The sequence below is a fragment of the Ixodes scapularis genome, unplaced genomic scaffold (assembly GCF_016920785.2).
Source record: "Ixodes scapularis isolate PalLabHiFi unplaced genomic scaffold, ASM1692078v2 PGA_scaffold5__190_contigs__length_132052651, whole genome shotgun sequence".
Taxonomy (NCBI): Eukaryota; Metazoa; Arthropoda; class Arachnida; order Ixodida; family Ixodidae; genus Ixodes; species Ixodes scapularis.
This window is the reverse complement of record NW_024609880.1, coordinates 84,886,001-84,905,405: the sequence shown is the minus strand read 5'-3', so window position 1 is coordinate 84,905,405 and position 19,405 is coordinate 84,886,001. Positions and strand designations below refer to the sequence as shown.

The window sequence follows — 19,405 nt, the reverse complement described above, 5'->3', positions numbered from 1 at the left end:
GAGATTATTCTGTTACCAGTGCCACTATGGTTGTCACACAAGCCCTTGCCGGCTTTGAGGAACCGGCTTTGCGTCGTTATTGCATCCTTTATGTATAAATAAATTTGGTATGATTATTATTCCATTATTGATTTTATTATGATTAATATGATATCTACCCTACAACCTTCGCGAACAAGTAACAGAAAAAACTGCAAGGGTGGGGGGGGGGGGGGGGGGGGGGGGACGAAAGCAATAGAAGTAAAGACTATTTTTCGTACAAGAAAAAAAAAACGCAGCAGAAAAGTTACAAGCATCTGTTCGCTACTTTACTTGAACTCCACTCTAAAATAACGCTTCTTTTTTTCACTTCGGTGCAGTATGCGTTTCTGCGAGAATTTTATGCCCAACAATATTTGAGAAATTAGGTCAGGGTTATATGAGCGGATTCGTGCAGAACGTTTGCGAAATAGAAAACAAATCTCTTCTTCAGCATAATAATGAGCTATAGGATGGCAGTTTAAGGTCAGAGAATAACATAACACAGTGGAAGCTCATAAAATATGTCCATATACTAACTTGAAATTTGGTTCGGCTGTTTTTCTTTTTTTGTTGTTTCGGCAGTGCTTGTTATTTAATGCAAAGGTATTGTCTAACAAAATAAAAAATAAACAATTCTTACCTCCGGACATGCTAGCTGTATCTATAAAGTTATATAAGAAACTGAAAGTTATTTTTATGTGCTTGATGCTAATTCCACTATTCCATGAAAGTAAGGCTGCGATGCTGAACTGTGCTGTCTGAGCTGAATCCAAGTTTAAGAACATTGTAGTGTCGGGATCGCTACATGTATGACATTTTGTTTTCTTACTACAAATTTATTGATACAAATGCAGTTTGACTTTAATAATCTAACGACTTCTCTTCGTAGGTATTGTTGCTCATGTCGACGATTCAACATCATGTTAACTGGAGAATGGGAAGACAGATTAATATTCTTTTAGTAATTCGAAGCTTTGTGACTTTCAAATTAACCTAAATCAACATCCATCCACACTTCATAGGTGACTAGAATGTATCACACTTATTGGGTGACTAGCACCTGTCTGATACAACCGGCTGGCTGCGAACGTCTGAGGTCTTCACTGTAGTTCATCTAAAGTATATGTGCAGGGTTTCCGGCGTCGGCATTAACTCCGGCACGATGTTACTAAATCCTTCCAGCGGTGTAAACAACCGCTTTCGGGTCCGGAAGACTTGATCAGTGCTCTCAGGCATGCGGGTCAACGTCTAGTCCAGACGTTCGTGGCAGGCGGATCTACCACGCTTAACGTTTCATCGAGCCAAATATGCGGGGCTTATTTCAAGACCACGCGGATCCCCGTGACGACGGATCGGAAATGACCCTCCCCTACAAAATGAACTTTTAATCCTAGTTTCAGTTGGTAATTAAATCGTCATAATCAACTCTTTCCCAGCTTTGAAACCCAATCCGGTCTAACGGCCAATCTTCTACAAATGGAGTCGTGGTCGCATCCACAAAATGTAGAGGGCTAAGATTTCTTTTTTTACTTGGGCCTCCAGTTACCTATCCACGTCCCATACCTAGGCCATTCATTTTCAAGCTTTTTTATCTTTCATCACATTCTGGATTAAAGCAGGTTTCGGCTTTGCAATATATCACAACATTCATTTTACGAGGAAGGGACGTCACCGAGTTTTAACGACCCTGAGGTGCGATTTTAATGGGATGGGTAATGAATCTACAAATGCGTATTTTTACGTACGCATTACATTTTTGTTTCTTGTAAGACGCATTGACACCCTTTGAAGTTTGGACTTTGAAATTAAATTGTTTCTTCAATTAATGTTCTTTTTTTTTTTGCTTTAGCCATTAGCTTCGAGGTCTAATGAAAAAGGGGCGTAATGTCCCCGCAATCAATTTAATCAGATAACGATGCTATCCCCCCCCCCCCCCCCTGACCCTGGCTTTCTCAAGCATTTTGGGTACTAGTCTTGCACCTATGTTAATGAAGTAATAAGAAGAACCAAATCATAAACAAGTATTGCATATGGTCACCTTCATTACCGGTCATCATTTTAATTACTTATGGTTCTTGCTTACTTTGTTTGGCGCTGGGGGCAAATTGAAGTAACTGTAAAGGTTGTCATATCAAATTCGGTGTGCGGTTGGAGTTTTAATTGAACCCGTACGTGTGAGGATGTAATCGTCAAGATATTTAAATACATGATTTATTTAATGCATCGGAAGGAAAGATAGAACGTTGAGTGACCATGCACCACTGACGAGGCCTAATTTAGCACTGCTAATAATACGTGCATCCTAAATCAATCATCTTTTTAGTGTTCCTTATAACGGCTTTTATTAAATATTATTAATGCGGTTACTCATGGCCACAAATGGTTACAAATAACGTGGAACATAAAATCCGACATCTCTTATTCAACAAATGCTGTTATTTCGACACGTAAAGATTCATACATGTCTTGTTTCCTTAATATTTGCTACTTTAATGGCACACATGTTTAATAAAAAACTGTTTTATCGATGAACTCCATTTAAGTCGAAGAAGTTGGAAATTGAAGACGCTTTTATAAATGACCGCGGTAATGAGTGCTTACTTCTAAAGAACGTTCTATTAAATCGTCAAAAATTCAATAGCGAGTGCTGGTTGGATGTTAGAATAAATGTATTAAGACTGAAGAACCCTTTGACGCGTTGGGGGATTTTTTTAATAGTTAAGATTAAAACGAGCAAGTAAATAAGTTTTCGCTTTTTCAAGTTAGCCAGGGCATCTTTTCAGATTTTGATTCTCGAAAGTGCCCATAGTTAACTAAAATATTGTACCATTTTGATCCCTAATCAAATGATCAGATGAAACAATACTCTGCGATATTTAATATTTTGCTACTGTAAAGCATTTGCAATAATATCATATTACCAAGCACATATTACCGCGTGCAAGTCAGAGCTCGCATCCCGCGTGACTCCCCCGCAAAAGCACGGGGTTCGAACCCTATCTGCCTACTTTTTTTTTCGAGACTCTTCTAGAACGTTCCAGTAGCCTTTTTTAACGTACCAGTTCAGAAGGTTCTACACTACTTCGTGGGTTTTAAAGCAGGGACTGGCAACATGAAGGGAGTTGCTTTTTCGCCGCCGTCTCACAATGTGCACTTGCTTATTTTTTAACATTGTAGGCCCAAGTTTATTGTCTTATTAAACGATTATTATCAGTTCTACATTCATCTACTACTTTACTTCGTTATGTATCATAAGAGGGCATCGGCTTTCGGGAGAAAAAAGTCCCAGGACGTGCAGATTTTCCTTCGGATCGCCGGAGGCTTCGCTCCAAAGGTCAGTCCTCGACACTGCATCCGCGGCGATGACCAAGTCTCACTAGAAAGCCCGGGGACCCGACGGGGTCGTAATTGCGAGCTCTGTGCCTCGGGGAAGAACATCGTGACTGATTCCTCTCATTTCACGTAAGGTACACCCGTAGCTCAACCGCAACGGTTACGTTCCAACGCAGAGCACGGAGAAATAAAAACTCCGCCACTGTAGGCAGCGCTTTGTCTCGATTACGGCAAGTCGAGGACTACCCACTCGAAGTCGGAAGAAAAGAGGGAACGACCAAGATGATTGCAGCAGAGGAGGACGGGGAGGGGGCGTCTGTAGTTTCAAAGTGCTCTTTCGCTACTGTGTGCTTCCAGTCGGATCTTAATGGTCTATTGAACTTAGAATCCTTTCCTTTTCCGTCGCATTTTTTCGGGGTCCTGTTTCGTGTCATGCGGCGCTTGAGTTGTTTGATTACAAGCGATCATTCGGCGGTGTAAACGAGTCTAAACTCTGATACGGGGGACAAGAGGGGGGGGGGCCGTTTCTGACCGAGCTTTTTTTACAGGTTTGTGAAATAACAAGTTGTTGGCTTTGAGTGTTAGGGGGGTTCAGTTGTTTTCTTCTGTAAGCAATATGTGTGACACGATTTTTTTAAACATAAAGTCGGTAGAGCGTTCTAGGTTATTTTTTGTTTGTGGACGAGTACTGTTTCAGGTGCACGCTTACCCGAGCTCATGGGCTACCATAATATAAATGAGTGCACGAAACAACCGCTAAGGGGAAATGATATTTTACTGCAAAACACAGAAAGGCTACAAATTCAACTTGATACGCAGCTAACAAGGCGTTGAACACAGTAAAGACGCATTCTGAGAGTACATTAAACGTTTGAACCGCAGGATTGCATTCCTGTCTGCGGGATTGTGGGACGCATGTATTCATTTTCATAAATATCCCGCAAAAGATGAGGCGGCGGTAAGTGTGGTCTCTTCCGACGGATTACACATTCACGGGTTGCGAAGCAAATTCGTAATGTTGAATTTGAAGCACGAACCACTTCGCTGGTCACGGCAAGCTTCTACCGTCTTAATTTTTGTTTGCGGGCCTCTTCCTTCAGATTGTGAACGTTCTTTGGCAGCAACCTGGCTGCATATAAACTACGTTGCTGTGACCCCTCTTTTCCTATACTGAATCTCCTTGTCGAACCTTGGGCTGTGGGACAGGACCCGGCAAGTCGGTCGACGAAAAATATCAAATGGTTAATACAAATAGGAGAAAAAAAATAAACAGTAGGTAATATTTTGACAACGCAGGCGGCACAAAGCACCAAAAGCAGATTTCGGGGAATCACACTAAATTGTTACATTGGTCAACGTTGTTTTTTACATTTTCCTTGTATCGGCGTTAAAGACTGTCCCGGGAAGTTAATTTAAAACAAAGGTATACGTAACAAGACCGAAACCTTTTGCCGTAACGCGAAGCACATGAGGGGGTAATAAAACGCGGTATGTAGCGAAGGCTCCTTCGACGTACAGACCGCGACACTGTTAGCGCGAACAAGCGATCGCCAGTTTTCTGTGTTTTTCTCTTAAAACCGAAATGTTGTCATCAAAGGTATTTTTGTTATATAAAGAGCTCATTTAGGGCTCTCATATAAGGGGTAAATTTGTGTGGCCACTAATACTCTTTCCTAATAAAATGCGAAAAGGCTCCGACGCCGTGTTCGCGCTAACAGTGTCGCGATGTGTACAAAGGGGCGTTTAAGATCACTAGTCCAGAAATGTCGCAGCACTACAGTTTGCAAAAAAAAAAGGACAAAAATCGTAGGACTTCAAAAACAATTATGCCTGGTAAAAAAATCTATGTGATATCCTACGCTCCTCAACAAAGCCTTTAATATACGGTTAATTTTAATTTGCCACAATTCCGCGCAATTCTCAAACACCGTAATACCATATCTAATAATAATAATAATAATGGTTATTTTTTCGGATGCCACCAAGTATGATTCGGGTCTGCCGAAGCCATGATTGGCTTGCGTGACTAAACCTCATCCACCAATAGTGCAGGTATAAAAATCAATTAATTTAAACAGTGTGAAAGGTGCATCATCACATTAAACGCACACACACACACCGAAATGTAACAAAAAAAAAACGACATTGAAGCATTGGCCACGCCAGTGTTCAGAGTTGTTGATATGTATATAAAGAGTCACATCAGATGTAAAACATACACACACACATCAAATTTAATAAAAAATGAAGCACAGGTTATGTCAAGTTGCCACAGTACTTGAGGTGTAATAAACATCACATCACTGGCCTAAAAAAATCCTCAAAGCACAGTTTATAATATTAATATAAAATAATATTATAAAATAATAATATTCATAATAATAAAACACTAATATAATAGTTATCGAAACCTGTACCTGTAGTAAGTTCGCTTGTCGGGTTGGCCGAAGCTTCCAAGGACTTGTTGGATGAGAAGCAACACTAAAATGAAGTATATTCCTACACAGTTTCACGATCAGAGACAGAAAACACACGCACAGCAGATATACACATATTGATGTGATGGTCGTATCAGAACGGCAGTTTCACAATTCGCGCCGTAATAAAGAGTTCTTGCAATTCGATATAAAAAAGGGAGAGAGAGAATAAAAGAACTCCCGCACACCAGACACATGGCTATAACAAATTACGTTGCTGGCTCTGAGGTGGGGAGGAAGTCTCAAAGTTAGTGTATTTTCATACTTCCGAACGTAAGGAGCATACACTTACACATCCGTTTGTCCTAATTATTGGAAGACGCTTTAGATTGCAGTGAGTTCGTTGGCTGTTATATATTTGCTTGTTACTTATGTTGTACACTATTAGTAAAGCTTGATGTTAGCTGACATTTTTTTTTCGAAATTCCTCCTCGTAGTAGCGTTGAGTATATATTCTGGAAGCTTATTAAAAGTAAACGGCACATAATCTAAACGTACTCGCGTACCATAACGCGCAAGCATCGAGGGGTCATAAAACGACCTGTTTGACGAAAGCTTCTATTAGAAAAAGGGATGTTTAAAATCATAAAACCAAAGGTAGACATTTTGCAAAAAAAGAGATTGCAAATTTGGCAGCTGCAAAGCCTCGAAAAAATCTACTTTGGATGAAAATTCAATTTTGTATCAAAACACTTCAATAGATTCTTCAAAATACGGTTGATTTGCATTGCCACAGCTCTGCAGAATTCCCGGACAATGTGATACTGAACCATATTATGCTGTAGCCGATTGCATGAGCAATTGATCTTCGGACCACATACGGCATCAATATTTTTTTTTATTGTTATGTAAACTACTAGCGCTCCGTAGCGTTTTTACATATGTGTGACAGATGCGATTTCCATGACATATCTGAGTTGAGGTGTATGCCCAAGTACTTGACGCTATCAACCCACTCCAGAGGGAGACGCTTACAGTCGGTTCAGTCTAACCTGTGCAGAACAACGGACGAGGGCGTGCTCACATTTCAAAAGATTTCAGAAGCAAACAAGTTTGGTTTTGAACATTTTAATTCTAATTAGATTTTGGCCGAACGTGTTCATTATTTGTGACCCGTCCTATGCCAATAGACGTTCTGCACTGTCATAATTGCCATGACGGGAGACGAGTACAGCATCGTATGCATATAGAAAAAATCTGCAACTAGATAATAATAATATTAATAATAATAATATTAAGAATATTAATAATAATAACCATATTAATAATAATAATTTCATTTTTACACAGATTGGAATTCAAGTATTAAATGCGGGGATATCAAAACCTGTAGACGGCTTGTATGATGACGCCCATAAAATATTCAAGAGACCGTTATCGTGATCCCACAATGTAAGACAGAAAGCCGAACTTTAAGACAGAAAAAAAACGAAGCAAAAAGCACGAAAAGCGTTAAGCAAAAACGGAGTGAGAAAGAAAAAAAAATATAAACGGCTAAACTAAATTAAAATTAAATTAACTATGTACAGTTCAAGTTCGAAGCATGCAGACACAGCAAAGAGATGCTAGATGAAATGAAAGTTAGTGTACTCGAGTTTTTTCTTAAGTTGTTTCAAGGATGTAATTTCAATGAAAGTGTTGAACAAACGCGTAACGTAGTAATCCCGAGTGCATTTACCGTACCTGTTCGAACAAATTGTTACTACAAAAAGAGGAATGCGTCGAAGTATTCGCGGGGACTGAAATGGTACTTTAAACTCATTTTCCAAAAGCTACGGAGTACTACCCTTTGTATAAAAAGAGAACGCAGGTTAGGCAATTGAAGACTGAAAAATATCATGGTTGCAGGAGAAATTAGAATTATAGGCAATTCTTGTTAGGATTCCTTTCAATAAAAAATTAACTTAGGACTGTCAACGACCCGAACAGTTGCCAAACACCGTAACGCCGTATCGAAGAATACTGTAAGAAAGCAGATGGACGATTATTATTCTGACACCGACTGGCATAAAAACTTTAATATTATAAAGCATACAAGACACAATTCGTAATTTGCTACAAATATATTACATACGTGTGTTCCAAGACATATCAAAACCAAAGTGTACACCTAAGTATTTTACGTGATCGACCGGCTCGATGGATACACATTTGCTTTGAGCACAATTTTAAGGGTGAAGCAAAATCTTCATTTGAGCCTGGCGTCTTTTAAGAGAGTTGCGAAAACAGACCAGCGTTGATTTTAGAGCGGTTTATCTCTAGGAGGCTATCACCGAACCAATCCATTATATGAGTGGCGTTCATTTCGAGTGTGTGGAGTGAGTCTGAAAAATTAGTATGACACAAGGAGAGTATCATTGGCATATTGGTAAATTTTACACCCGTTGATAACCTGGGTCATGTTAATCACACAAATATTGAAAAGTGGAGGAAAAAGAACAGAACCCTGAGGCACTCCCGCCAGTAAAGACAACCGAGAAGTTTTAAAGTTTCCAATTAGGACAAACCAGGACCTTTTAGATAGAAAGTTTTCCAGTAAAGAATAAAATGGGCCACAAAAAGCAAGGCGATATAACTGATGGCTTACAGTGTCGAAAGCGGAATATTGAACATACACTCTAAAAAAGTCCGTGCGTTTTCTTTCCCGCAGAACATGCGAACAGCCAATCACTGCTGTTCGCGGAATCAGCTCAGCGAATGACAATGCCGAAACATATGTTTAGATCAAAAAGCGAAGGCTGCGACATAGCATCATGCAATGCAAGCCTGACGTTTTGAATTGCTTAATGCTACATCGCGGACTTCGTTTTTTGGCCTAAACATAAGGTTCGGCATTGTCATTCGCTGAGCTGATCCCGCGGACAGCAGTGATTGGCTGTTCGCGTGTTCTGCGGGAAAGAAAACGCACAAGTTTTTTTTTAGAGTGTATGCAATGAGAAAAATTATCAAGGGCCGGTTGCGAGCCTTTCCCAATAATGAATTCGTACTGCGTAGATGAAAATTACTCGTTTTTATCTAAAAAAAAAAAAAAAACTGTCCATCGTGAGAAAGAGGTGTTTCTCAAGAATTTGTCCTAACATAGGTAGAATCGAAATAGGGCAATAATGTGCAACATTAAATCGTCCTCCTCCTTCCAAAAGTGGCCCAACAAAAGCGGCCTTGAGCTCATCAGGTACGCTGCCAGACGTAATGAAGCCGTTCAGCATAGCGAGAAGAACGTTCTTAATATATGTGAAATTCCTCTGAAGATCATACGCTTGAAAACCATAAATACCGGGAGAGTGGTTCTTGGCACGCCAGAGTATTTAGCAAAGAAGTCGTTAATTTTTTCTGCTAATTCTGCTAATTCTCGAACGAAATTCCCAATCTTTATGTTCGAGGGTTTGGTCGATAGAATTTAAAGAACCAGTGCATCGGAGTCGCTTAATCAGTGACCATGTTTTAGCTGAACTAAATCTTAATTTTTCAAATCGTGTGTTAAAAAAAAAACTGTCTCTTTGCGGAACGAATGACAGCGTTTACTATATTCCTTAACTGCCTGAATTCATTTTGTAAATCTTTGTTGTCTGGAGATCGGCGATACCGACTGCACAGAACCTCTTTCTCTTTAATCATCTTAAATATATTATTGTTTAGCCATTTATGATGAGGTTTCCGTTTTTTTTTTCAAAGTAACAGTTCTACTGGCAGCAACAGTAAGCGAGCGAAAAACTTGAGCACAACTTGAGTATAGATCAGTGTTATTAACGGAACCTAAAAAGGCCTGCGAGTCATAAGAGCTGACTTGTCGAAAACAACATTATCAATAATTTGGGCTTGTCTTGAACTTTTGCAATAATAATAATAATAATAATAATAGTGCGGTTTATTATAAACAGCGATAAATTAGGAAGTGTATCAAGAAAAAAAGATGCGTAGAAACTGCTTGAAGGACACTTTTCCTTCTTGTAAACACACAGCTAGTAAGTGCAAAACAAAAGAAGCAAAAAGTATAGAACAAAAGCAGCAACTTCACACTTCATAGTTTTATAAAATGCACCGTAAGTTGGGAGAATGAGATGCTTTCCATGATTATTTCTTTTTCATCTAGATAATTGAATAACAGAGGAAGTATACTTTAACATTTGACAGGCAACGACAAACAGGCAAATAATAAAGTATTCAACAAAGCAGTAGCCTCACTTTTTTTAGTTTCATAAAAAACACCGCAAGTTCGTAGAATACGATGCTTTTCATATTAATTTCATTTTCATCTAGACAATTGAATACATCAGGAAGCGTATAATTTAGCATTTGACACGCAACAACAAACAAGCAAACAACAAAGTATAGAACAAAGCAGTAGCATCACTTTTTATAGTGTCATAAAATACACCGCAAGTTTCAAAAATGGGATGCCTTTTATGTTAACTTCGTTTTCATCGAGATGATTGAATAACTCAATGAGCTCATACCTGAACATTTGACACGCAACAACAAAAGAACAAACAACAACCTATATAACAAAGCGGGAACATCACTTTTCAAGGTTTCATAAAATAGATCGCAAACTATGAGAACGAGATGCTTTTCATATAATTTTATTTTTATCTAGACAATTGAATAACTTGGGAAGCGTAGACATTTGACACACAACAAGCAAACAAGCAAACAAACAACAAAGTATATATATATATATATATATATACATAAGCAGTAACATTACCTTTCATAGTTTCATCAAATACAGCGCAAGTTCGGAGAATGAGATGCTTTATTTATATATTTCACTTTCATCTGGAACATTTCAATAAATAAAGAACCCGTACTTTGACATTTCAAGACTATGATTGTTTATGTTTTTTTTTTTTTATTTTGCATTCGAAAACTTGCGAGCGTTCAGCATGTCCAGTGAAATAAGCAAGTATATATGACATAAAAAAGTCAGATAAATAAAAATATATTTATTATATTTTAATATAAGCAACACCTTCGTAGTTGCTTGTTTTTTTTTCCTCCCTTATATTAAGCATTAGAAACCGTCCAGATAATTCTTCCGAATGGGAATAATCGAAAACATTTCGAATGATTTTCACAATATTTTTTTTTCGTAAGCAATATAGCTTTGCCATGTTTGTAAATGTCATATTACCCCAAAAAGATGGCAATAAGTTTTTTAGATTAAAGGACCGAGTTGTTAATGAGTGATCATACTGTGGTTTAGAGCAGCTACCGATGACGGTATATTTCACTCCTAACTTGTGCAAAGTTTGTATCTTTTTTTCTTTTTGTTATTTTTCCAACAGGGTTTGAAAGAGAGGCCAGTCTAACCGCCGTATTCTTAAACGCTACTCGACTCGAAACTCGACTCGAAACTCGACTTGAGGGTAGTTTTGCGATTCATAAACAGATCTCCACTCGAAACTCCACTCGACTCCAAAATCTCCACTCGAAACTCCAAAATTTACTCGAGATCTCGAGTCTGCGCCGGAGCTACCTTGAACGGCCACTCGAGCCACTCGAGTGCGTTCAGTGTCATGGCGGCCGACGCATCGTTCGCCGACTTCGTCGACTTCGTGTTGAGAACGGACGATGTCCTTCACGACAGCCGAGACCCCGACCAGGACGTCGATGTGCCGAGACGGCGTTGCCGGGACCGGCTCAACCCGTTGGAGCATTTCAACGACTGGGAGTTTCTGGTGCGATATCGTTTTACGAAATCGACAGTAGTAAGCCTTCTCCAGTGCCTGCCGCTGGAAGCAAACGAGGGCAGTCGCGGCCTGCCACTGTCCCCGATGCTCCAGCTCCTCGTAGCGCTGAGATTTTATGGCGCCGGGACTTTTCAAGTAGTTACGGGCGACCTCGTTAACGTGTCGCAGCCGACGGTGTGCCGCGTAATCGAGCGTGTCTCCCGGGTCCTCGCCGAGACTCTCTTCCCCCGCTTCGTGGATTTCCCGGAGGGCGACTGCGACGAGGTCATGCGGGATTTCTACAACATCGGGAAGTTCCCCAGTGTGACTGGGTGCATCGACTGCACCCACGTCAAAATAAAGGGACCTGGCGGTCCCAATGGGGAAGTCTTCAGGAACAGGAAGGGGTTCTTCTCCCTCAACGTGCAGGTAAGTTCACTTCTGTCTGTGCTGTTAGCGACAGCGAAGTTGAAAACAACGGCACGCCAAGACCCGGTGTGGCACGTGAAAGCTCGGCGATATTGTGACTGATATAGACTAGAACTTGTAGAGAGATCTGCACTCTGCGACAGTGCAGAGTGGTGGTGGGCCAGCTAGAGAGGGTTCAAAACCAAGAATTATGTATTGTGTGTTTGGAAACATACATTTAATTGGGTGCCGAGGTGGCTTTTGTCATTTTATAGCAAACGCTCATGTTTTATAGCATTTTCCCCTTGAATTATACTTTTCGAACAAAATATTAGGGAGATTTTATCCCGTGCTCAAATTCTCTTCTATTATACCGCGTGAAAAACCTAGGAATTAAGCCACATTGAAGCTTACGTCACCTAAAACTGCGAGAACTCAAATGCTAGTTAATTTCCAAAGCTTGCAGATGCACTTTGTCAAAAATATACTAATCATAGTAGAAATATCAGCTTGAGCACTTGTGTTCATATCATGGCAACCTGCTCATCCCTGTACTGCTCCTTCCTATCCACAGGCCATCACAGGACTCCAGCTGCAGTTTTTTGACCTTGTTGCTAGATGGCCAGGCTCCGTGCATGACAGCAGGATATTCGATAACAGTCGTGCAAGGGTCCTGTACGAGAATCGGCGCATCCCTGGCCTGCTGCTCGGAGATGCAGGCTATGCCTGCATGTCATTTCTTCCGACGCCCCTGACCAGCCCAGGTGTAGCCAACAGCCCAAAGGGCAGGTATGTACTAATTTGTTGGAAGAAATAATGGCATGAAATTCAGAACAGCTAACAAGAAGTGATGCTGTAGCCAGTGTTCCTATTGGTTACTATTAGTTCTGCAAATCTTTGTCACGGCTAGGTTCATGACCTTTGGGCCTTTGTATGGCAAAAAAAGCTGGCATTATTCACTTCCTGTGGACAAATTTTTGTTTCAAAAGTATGTAGCATACAACATTTTAGTTCTATTTTTATTTTCCTCGAGAACATTTGTTGTTCTTCCTCGTCACAGTTAGTCGGTGTCAATTGTTGCTTTTTGTCACTAGAATTGGACCAGGGCCAAGAACTTGAATTAAGACGGTAATGTAGAAAACACCAGCCAAAACCACTGTGTGCAGAACAGTAGCCTCTGGTAAGCAATAGAAAATGCCGAAAATGCAGCTAGCATGGATGGGCCGCACTGTACAGGTTACTGAACCATACTGATGGTTGCAGCAGTGGCGATTTTTACACCTGAAGACCTTTATCTTGCAACGTTGCTTCCATTACCAATGCTGCACCATATAGGTACCAAGCAGCTCACCTAAAAACAAGGAGCTCGGTCGAACGGGCATTTGGAGTGTTCAAGCGACGCTTCCCATGCCTGGACATGCGGCTACAGTACAAGGCGGAACGGTCAGCCCTCATCATCACCGCCTGTGCTGCACTGCACAACCTGGCCCTGCTGCGAAAAGAGCCATGCCCACCTGCTCTACCCTCTCCACCAGTACCCCGACGCCGGAGGCGGCTGCGTCCTCATGTACTGCCATCACCTCCAGACCCTGTCGACACAATCAACGGCTCGCTGAAACGCACACAGATCATCGCACTGTGTTTCCAATAGGGATATTCAACCAGTAGCACATGTTTATAGTCAATGACAGGTCAAGGATAGTGTACAAGCTGGAGAGGAGGAAGCAGACAGAAGCTTGAGATGGAGAGGAGAAACCTCCTCTCCACTTAAAGCTTCCGTCCTACTTCTCATCTCCAGCTTGTACTCTGTTCTTGACCCGTCACTGACTCGTGCAAATACTCGGACACGAATTCAGTAGTAAGCGCTCGAATAAATTGATTTTCAAATCCAATTCCGCGTATTTGGTCAATCTAACATATTCTGGGAAAGACTTGTGGCCAGCACAGAGCTAACGAAAGACCTACCCTTCCCTTCAATTGTAGTGTGCTGTTTCATTCAACTTCCGAATATGCAAAACACATTAGGTTCTATCGTTTCACTACAATGAAGCGCACATAAAATAAATAAGTAAATCCTCGGAATGCTTTTAAACTGAAAGAACCCAAATTTAATCGTGATTCCCACACCCTTGTAGCTTGCAGCGCAGGGCTGCCAGCTGCTCCACCTTTATCTCTCTCTCCAGCTGGAGCAGCTGGAACTCTGCCCGTCCGCGTCGTCGCTGCTCAAAAAGCTTGTTGCGGAGTATGCGCATTTGCATTAAATGTTGCGCCTCCTTCCGCCGATCTTCCCTCTCGAGGATGTCTACACGGGCCTCCTTTTCGGGAGCCATGATCCGCTCCAGTGCTGCGATGCGGTTTCCAGTTCTTCTGGATGCCCCGCTTGGCAGCTCAGCACGGGGGCAGGTAATGCTCCTTGCCGGCGGAGTCACACAAGCAGCTCCAACGCTGCTGTCTCGGAGAGGTGAGGCGGACGGATCAGGAGCATCTGGGCGTGCAAAACACATTGGCACTGTGAGTGCTAGGGGAAGAGCAAGTACACAGGGGAAGAGACCCAACAGAAACATGGGCCTTTCGTAGAAATGTTCAAAGCTAGGCGTTAGCAAACTAGTCAAACCTCGTTATATCGAACAGTGCAAGGACCGTGAAATAGTTCGATATAATCAAAATTCGATATACAAAGTCACACACAAAAAGAGCGTCAAAGTACAGCGCGATTTAATCAGTGAAAGGCTAACGGCAAAAAATTACTATACTTCGTTTCAGCTTCCGTTCGAGCGCAGCCAAAGGCTGACGGACGGTTCGCAACTTCGAGAAGAGCATTTTTACGCATCGCAAAGTAGTCCGCAAAAGTAATTCCTTTTAAACAAGTGTTCTGTGCGTAAACGCTGCACAATATTCCAGATGTGTACTGCTGATGTGTACTGCTGAGAATGATTTGCAACTAAAGGAATTAAATATCTGAAGTTTAAGTTCTTACTAATATATGTAGATACATGTGGTTTGGTGAAAAAACGTACGTCCGCTGGCAACACGGCTGCAGCGCTCAGTTTTGATTTTGTTCCTGTAATTGCCGAATCATGTGCTTCGCTGCTTGTTTGTTGCTTTCCTCACCGAGTCTCTTCAAAACGTCCTTTCGCAAAGGCATGTCTGGTCGTCAGGTGCGAGAGGTCGTGATGAATGTCTACTTTTCAATTCTGCAGGAGACTCCGGCCGCGTCGTACCGCAAATGCTTTGTAAACAAGAAAAGCGTCCGGGCCACTACAATTCCCTGATACACAGCGAAATCAGGGCACCCCTTTACCTGCCGATCACATTGTACGCCAAGAAGCTGGTAGAAAGGACTGTGGCTCGAGCATTGGTACATCCAGACAATACAAAGAAACATCAACGGCCGGGTCGTCGGGCATCTTGCAATGTCTACTTACATCTTGAAACTATGCCCAAATGCCGAACAGGTGGAAAGCTCGGACACAGACGCCAGCGGCCAGCATACATACTGACATCCCCTGCGACTAAATTTCAGAACGTGAAAGGTCACTTTTTAAACCTGTAGCAGACGATTTCGTTGATACACCCGTAGCAGACGAAATACTCGGCGAGCGCGGGCGGCGCGGACGACCAGCGGCGCAGCGGAGCGATACCAAGTGCAGGCGAGATCGCGTGACCAATTGCCGGAGTGTGATTGGCTCCGGCCACACGTAGCTTTGGCTGCGTTCGGACGGAAGTTGAAATGAAGTATAGTATTCACGTGAAGCGTTAAGGTGAACTATTTATTTTGAGGAAAAAAACTGCCGCAGCGTAGATTGCTGCGTGGAGCTGACCGCATGCCTTATTACGGCCGGCTCCACTGTCTCCAAGCAGTCCACCAGCGCCAGATCACTACCGTCGATTGCACTGCAGTAGCGGCGTAAAAGTGAGACCGTCTTCCCGACAATGTTGTAACAGGCTTTGAAGCGTTGCAGCCACCCGCTACTTGCGGCGACGTTTTGTGCTTGGTGGATGAACGCGAAGTCCTTTGCTTTCTGTTGAAGCATCGGCCTGGCGCCGGAATGTTCAGAGCCCTTGCGTCCATAAACCACTTGTGAAGTGATCTTCCCACCTTTTCGAAGGCCGGTGTTTGAACACGGCGTGCGCTGGAGTGCTTGCTTTGTTCAGCCTTCGGTTTGATGTCACTTTTCGTCTTCAGCAGCGTGCTCAAAGTGCTTCGCAGTATGTTGTACGCTTCGGCACTGCTGGACTTCTTTTCTCCTTTTCAACGCGGCGGATGATTTCAAGCTTTGTCGCGAACGTCAGCGACGTACGTTTCTTTACGATTGTTGCCATCGCCACATGCGATTGACGCAACGTCGGAGGAACGAACCCGGAGCCACGAAACTGCACACGGCTTGAAAAGAGCGATGCTGGTGATAGGATTGAGCTGACTGGACTGAGCCCGAATGTCGCCGAATCTGGATGGCGTTCCCGGCACCACAGGCATAAAGCTTTATGCGGGCATGCGCTTGAATAAAAGTCGCAAATGCCTGCTGCGCCACCGCTATCCTACGATGTGTTGCGGGAAAGCCCGTGTTCCAAAACTTACTCGATCTAACTCTAGGGTAAAGGTGGTTGTCGAAAACCTACCCGCGTCCAGCGTTTCTCTATTTTTGATGTCGCGTGACATAATCCGCCAGGGTAACTCGTATCCATTCGAGTAGGTTTGGAACGCAGCCTCGGTGTGTCGCGCTCCTGTACGCTATGCGCCGTTTAGTTGCTGCACTCGGAGTAGGAGGAGTAAAAGAGCGCCGACTTAACGCGCCCACTGCCACAGATACGGTACACCGCCAACGACGGTTTGGCGGGATGGCGGATGGCTGCGACTGCTGCTGGCGGCAGCTGCCACGACTCACTCGCTGTCGCGGAAGCGCAACGAGAAGGCACGTGATCTGTACCGAGTCTTCCCAAAATTCTCTGCCGTCGTGGCGCTGTACGCTTTGCAACAGGTCTATTAACCACTAGTTTTGGTTTCAATTCACAGTACTATCAGTACTATGTCACGACCCACTGCTCGCATTTTCAATTTTGGAACTTCGAAGATATGTACAATAGTGTAGACGTTGCCGAGCAATAAAAGAAAAAGGCTTCGGTGCCTTTTTTTCTGTTCCAGATTTGCTGTTAAAATGATGCAAGTCGCAAATACAAGTAGACATGTTACGGCTCACGGTACCCATCCCCGACATGTTGGTGCGAATTTGTCCCAATCCAAGAGCCCCCAGTTACCTGGCACGTCGTTCCAGCAGGCGTGATTGTCATTGCCTTCAGTGCCTCGCACCATTGCTTCAAACATTGCAGCCGGAGGCAGCGACAGCACTGGCCGGTCTCTTGCCCTGTCGCTGTCGCAGAGATTTGTCACCACTGTCTCCATGTGGTCTGCCGCCGCTCCCACAAGAATGAGTGAGGGGCTCATCGGCCGGCTTGTTCGTGGCCCACCTCCTGTGACAGAAACCAAAGAATTTGAAGCTCAGATTGGAGAGAGTGAACAATGTATGGGACGAACAATTCAAAGAGCACACTGAATTTTCGAAACGCCTCCGTGCGAGATAAAAACAATTGTTAAGGGGACTAGGGCGAACCTAACGAAGAGAAAATCTAGCACAACCCAGTGGAGGCCCACCTGGAACCTTCGTATGGGCAATTGAATTCTGGGCACTTTGTTAGAATAGGCTTCCGGCAAGATGCGGGGACATCATTTGTTTTCTGTGACGATTGTAAAAAACAAATGTCAATAACGCCAAATGTTCTACAAAAAAATATGTCAAGAAAAAAGCAAAGAAGTGGGCCCACTTTGGATCGAACCTGGATCGGCTGCATGCGTATGAAGCGAACTTTGCTACGCTACAGCTTTGAACAACTCGTTTTGAAAATTCGTTTTATACGAGACCCGGAAAGGAGCACGACGTCGTGCACATAGCATTGTTCTGGTCGAAAGGACTTCTCTCCGATGTTTACTTTTTACACATCGGGAACGGTTTACCAAATATGCAAATTGTCGACTTACCCGTGGCGTGGATGTCTCTCGTCTCGTCGGACTTGGTTTTTTTGTATCTGGATTTTTCGTTCTCCCAACGCTTCTTAAGTTGCTTAGCGCTTCGTAAGCGGACGTTTGGCTGGCTGTTATACTCGGTGCTGAGTTTCTCCCAAGCTTTAAGTTTAGCCTCCTTCGAGTAGTTATTTGTCTTCTTGTTTTCAAGAACTCGCGCATGTTTCGTTACGAGCGCTTGGAGGAGCGCCTTCTCCTCCGCAGTATAAATAAAACGAGCCCCTGCCCGCTCTTCGGGATCGGCCATTTCCGAGTCGTTGCCGTCGGGGTCCTCCATGATTTGTCGTGCGAGGCGGCGAGGCGACGAAGCAGGGCTGGACGGTAGACAAAGGGCGGCGAAAGCAAGAAAAAACGAGACGAAATCGACAAACCGTGAGATAGACGACTGTCGACGAGAGAACGACAAGACGCAGCTAGCGAATGCGCTTGTTGCCAGACAAGGTAACGACTTTGTCCGTTTTGCCGCTCAAACACGTCTAAACTTTACGCTGCCTTAATAAAACTTCGTAGTTCACTAATTCGATGATTGTATGGTACACGTTTTTAGATAACACGAACGAATATATTTACGTTTCACGTGAAAATGGTGTTTTGAATAAAACCTTTGGCTATAATCTCGCTCCCAGACGTCCTCAAGCTTGTTGGAGTGGAGAACGGAATCTCGAGTTCGAGTGAGTGCCGATTCGCGTCTGTGAATTCCAATGGCACTTCGAGTGGAGTAGCGCGTCCATACTCCACTCAAGTCGAGTCGAGTTTGGAGTCGAGTAGGGGAATGTTTATGAATACGGCGGTCCGGCTAAGAAGCCTGACGAGGCACTGGTCCCTTACATATAACATGTTTATGCCTAAAAAAAACTGCACTGTGTCGCCCAGCGTCTTGAAACGCCAAGCTGAGTTCACCAGCGCCAACTTTAAAAAAAGTAATATACATATATATACATATAATTTAAAAAAAAAAAGATATTATTAGCCTCGTCAATCGGCTAGCTTGCTTCTGTACATTACAGTGATTGACTCTCCCGGGTGTTCTGCAGAAACATTGACCCCCCCCCCCCCCCCCCCCAATTTTTTTTTCTCCTCGTGAACGACATTTTTCTTGCTGTCAAAGTCCGCGCTTCCTCTGATGCTACAATCCCGGTAAATTTAAAGGGCCCCGAGAAAGAGAAAAACTTTTTTTAAACAGCGTGAATGGCACACGCATGTCCAAAAATAAATTCTTCGTGAAAAAAAAAAAAAAAGAAATCGGAGCAATATTGACGGTGCGAGAGGGCGATTTAGTCGGCAGTCACCTGCTTTTCACTTGTTTTCTCTCTTGACATTTCGGGCGTGTGGAGGAGAGGTAGATCCGCTTCGCCTTCACGACCGAGATGGTCATTCCGGAATAGCCCGTGACGTCAAGGACTTCGCGCGCAGAATTTTAA

General features: G+C 43.1%; 1 protein-coding gene across 1 annotated transcript; it reads right to left on the bottom strand.

Annotated features, from left to right (window-relative positions):
• Window positions 1–12,853: 12,853 nt before the first annotated feature.
• On the bottom strand, window positions 12,854–18,502 carry LOC115331085 (myb/SANT-like DNA-binding domain-containing protein 3). Its single transcript, XM_040223101.2, has 3 exons — window positions 17,943–18,502; window positions 17,165–17,377; window positions 12,854–14,393 (listed from the first exon to the last, which is right to left on the bottom strand). The coding sequence occupies exons 1-3, from the start codon at window positions 18,259–18,261 to the stop codon at window positions 14,017–14,019; spliced, it is 909 nt and encodes a 302-aa protein (XP_040079035.1). The 5' UTR covers window positions 18,262–18,502; the 3' UTR covers window positions 12,854–14,016.
• Window positions 18,503–19,405: the final 903 nt, after the last annotated feature.

Bases quoted from the DNA above. Each gene is read 5' to 3' on its own strand.
- LOC115331085 (XM_040223101.2), bottom strand. From the start codon at position 18,261: ATGGAGGACCCCGACGGCAACGACTCGGAAATGGCCGATCCCGAAGAG. The intron at 17,378-17,942 runs GTAAGTCGACAA...TTTCTGTCACAG, and splicing joins GAGAGACATCCACGCCACGG to GAGGTGGGCCACGAACAAGC. The intron at 14,394-17,164 runs GTAACTGGGGGC...TTGCACGCCCAG, and splicing joins CTGCTGGAACGACGTGCCAG to ATGCTCCTGATCCGTCCGCC.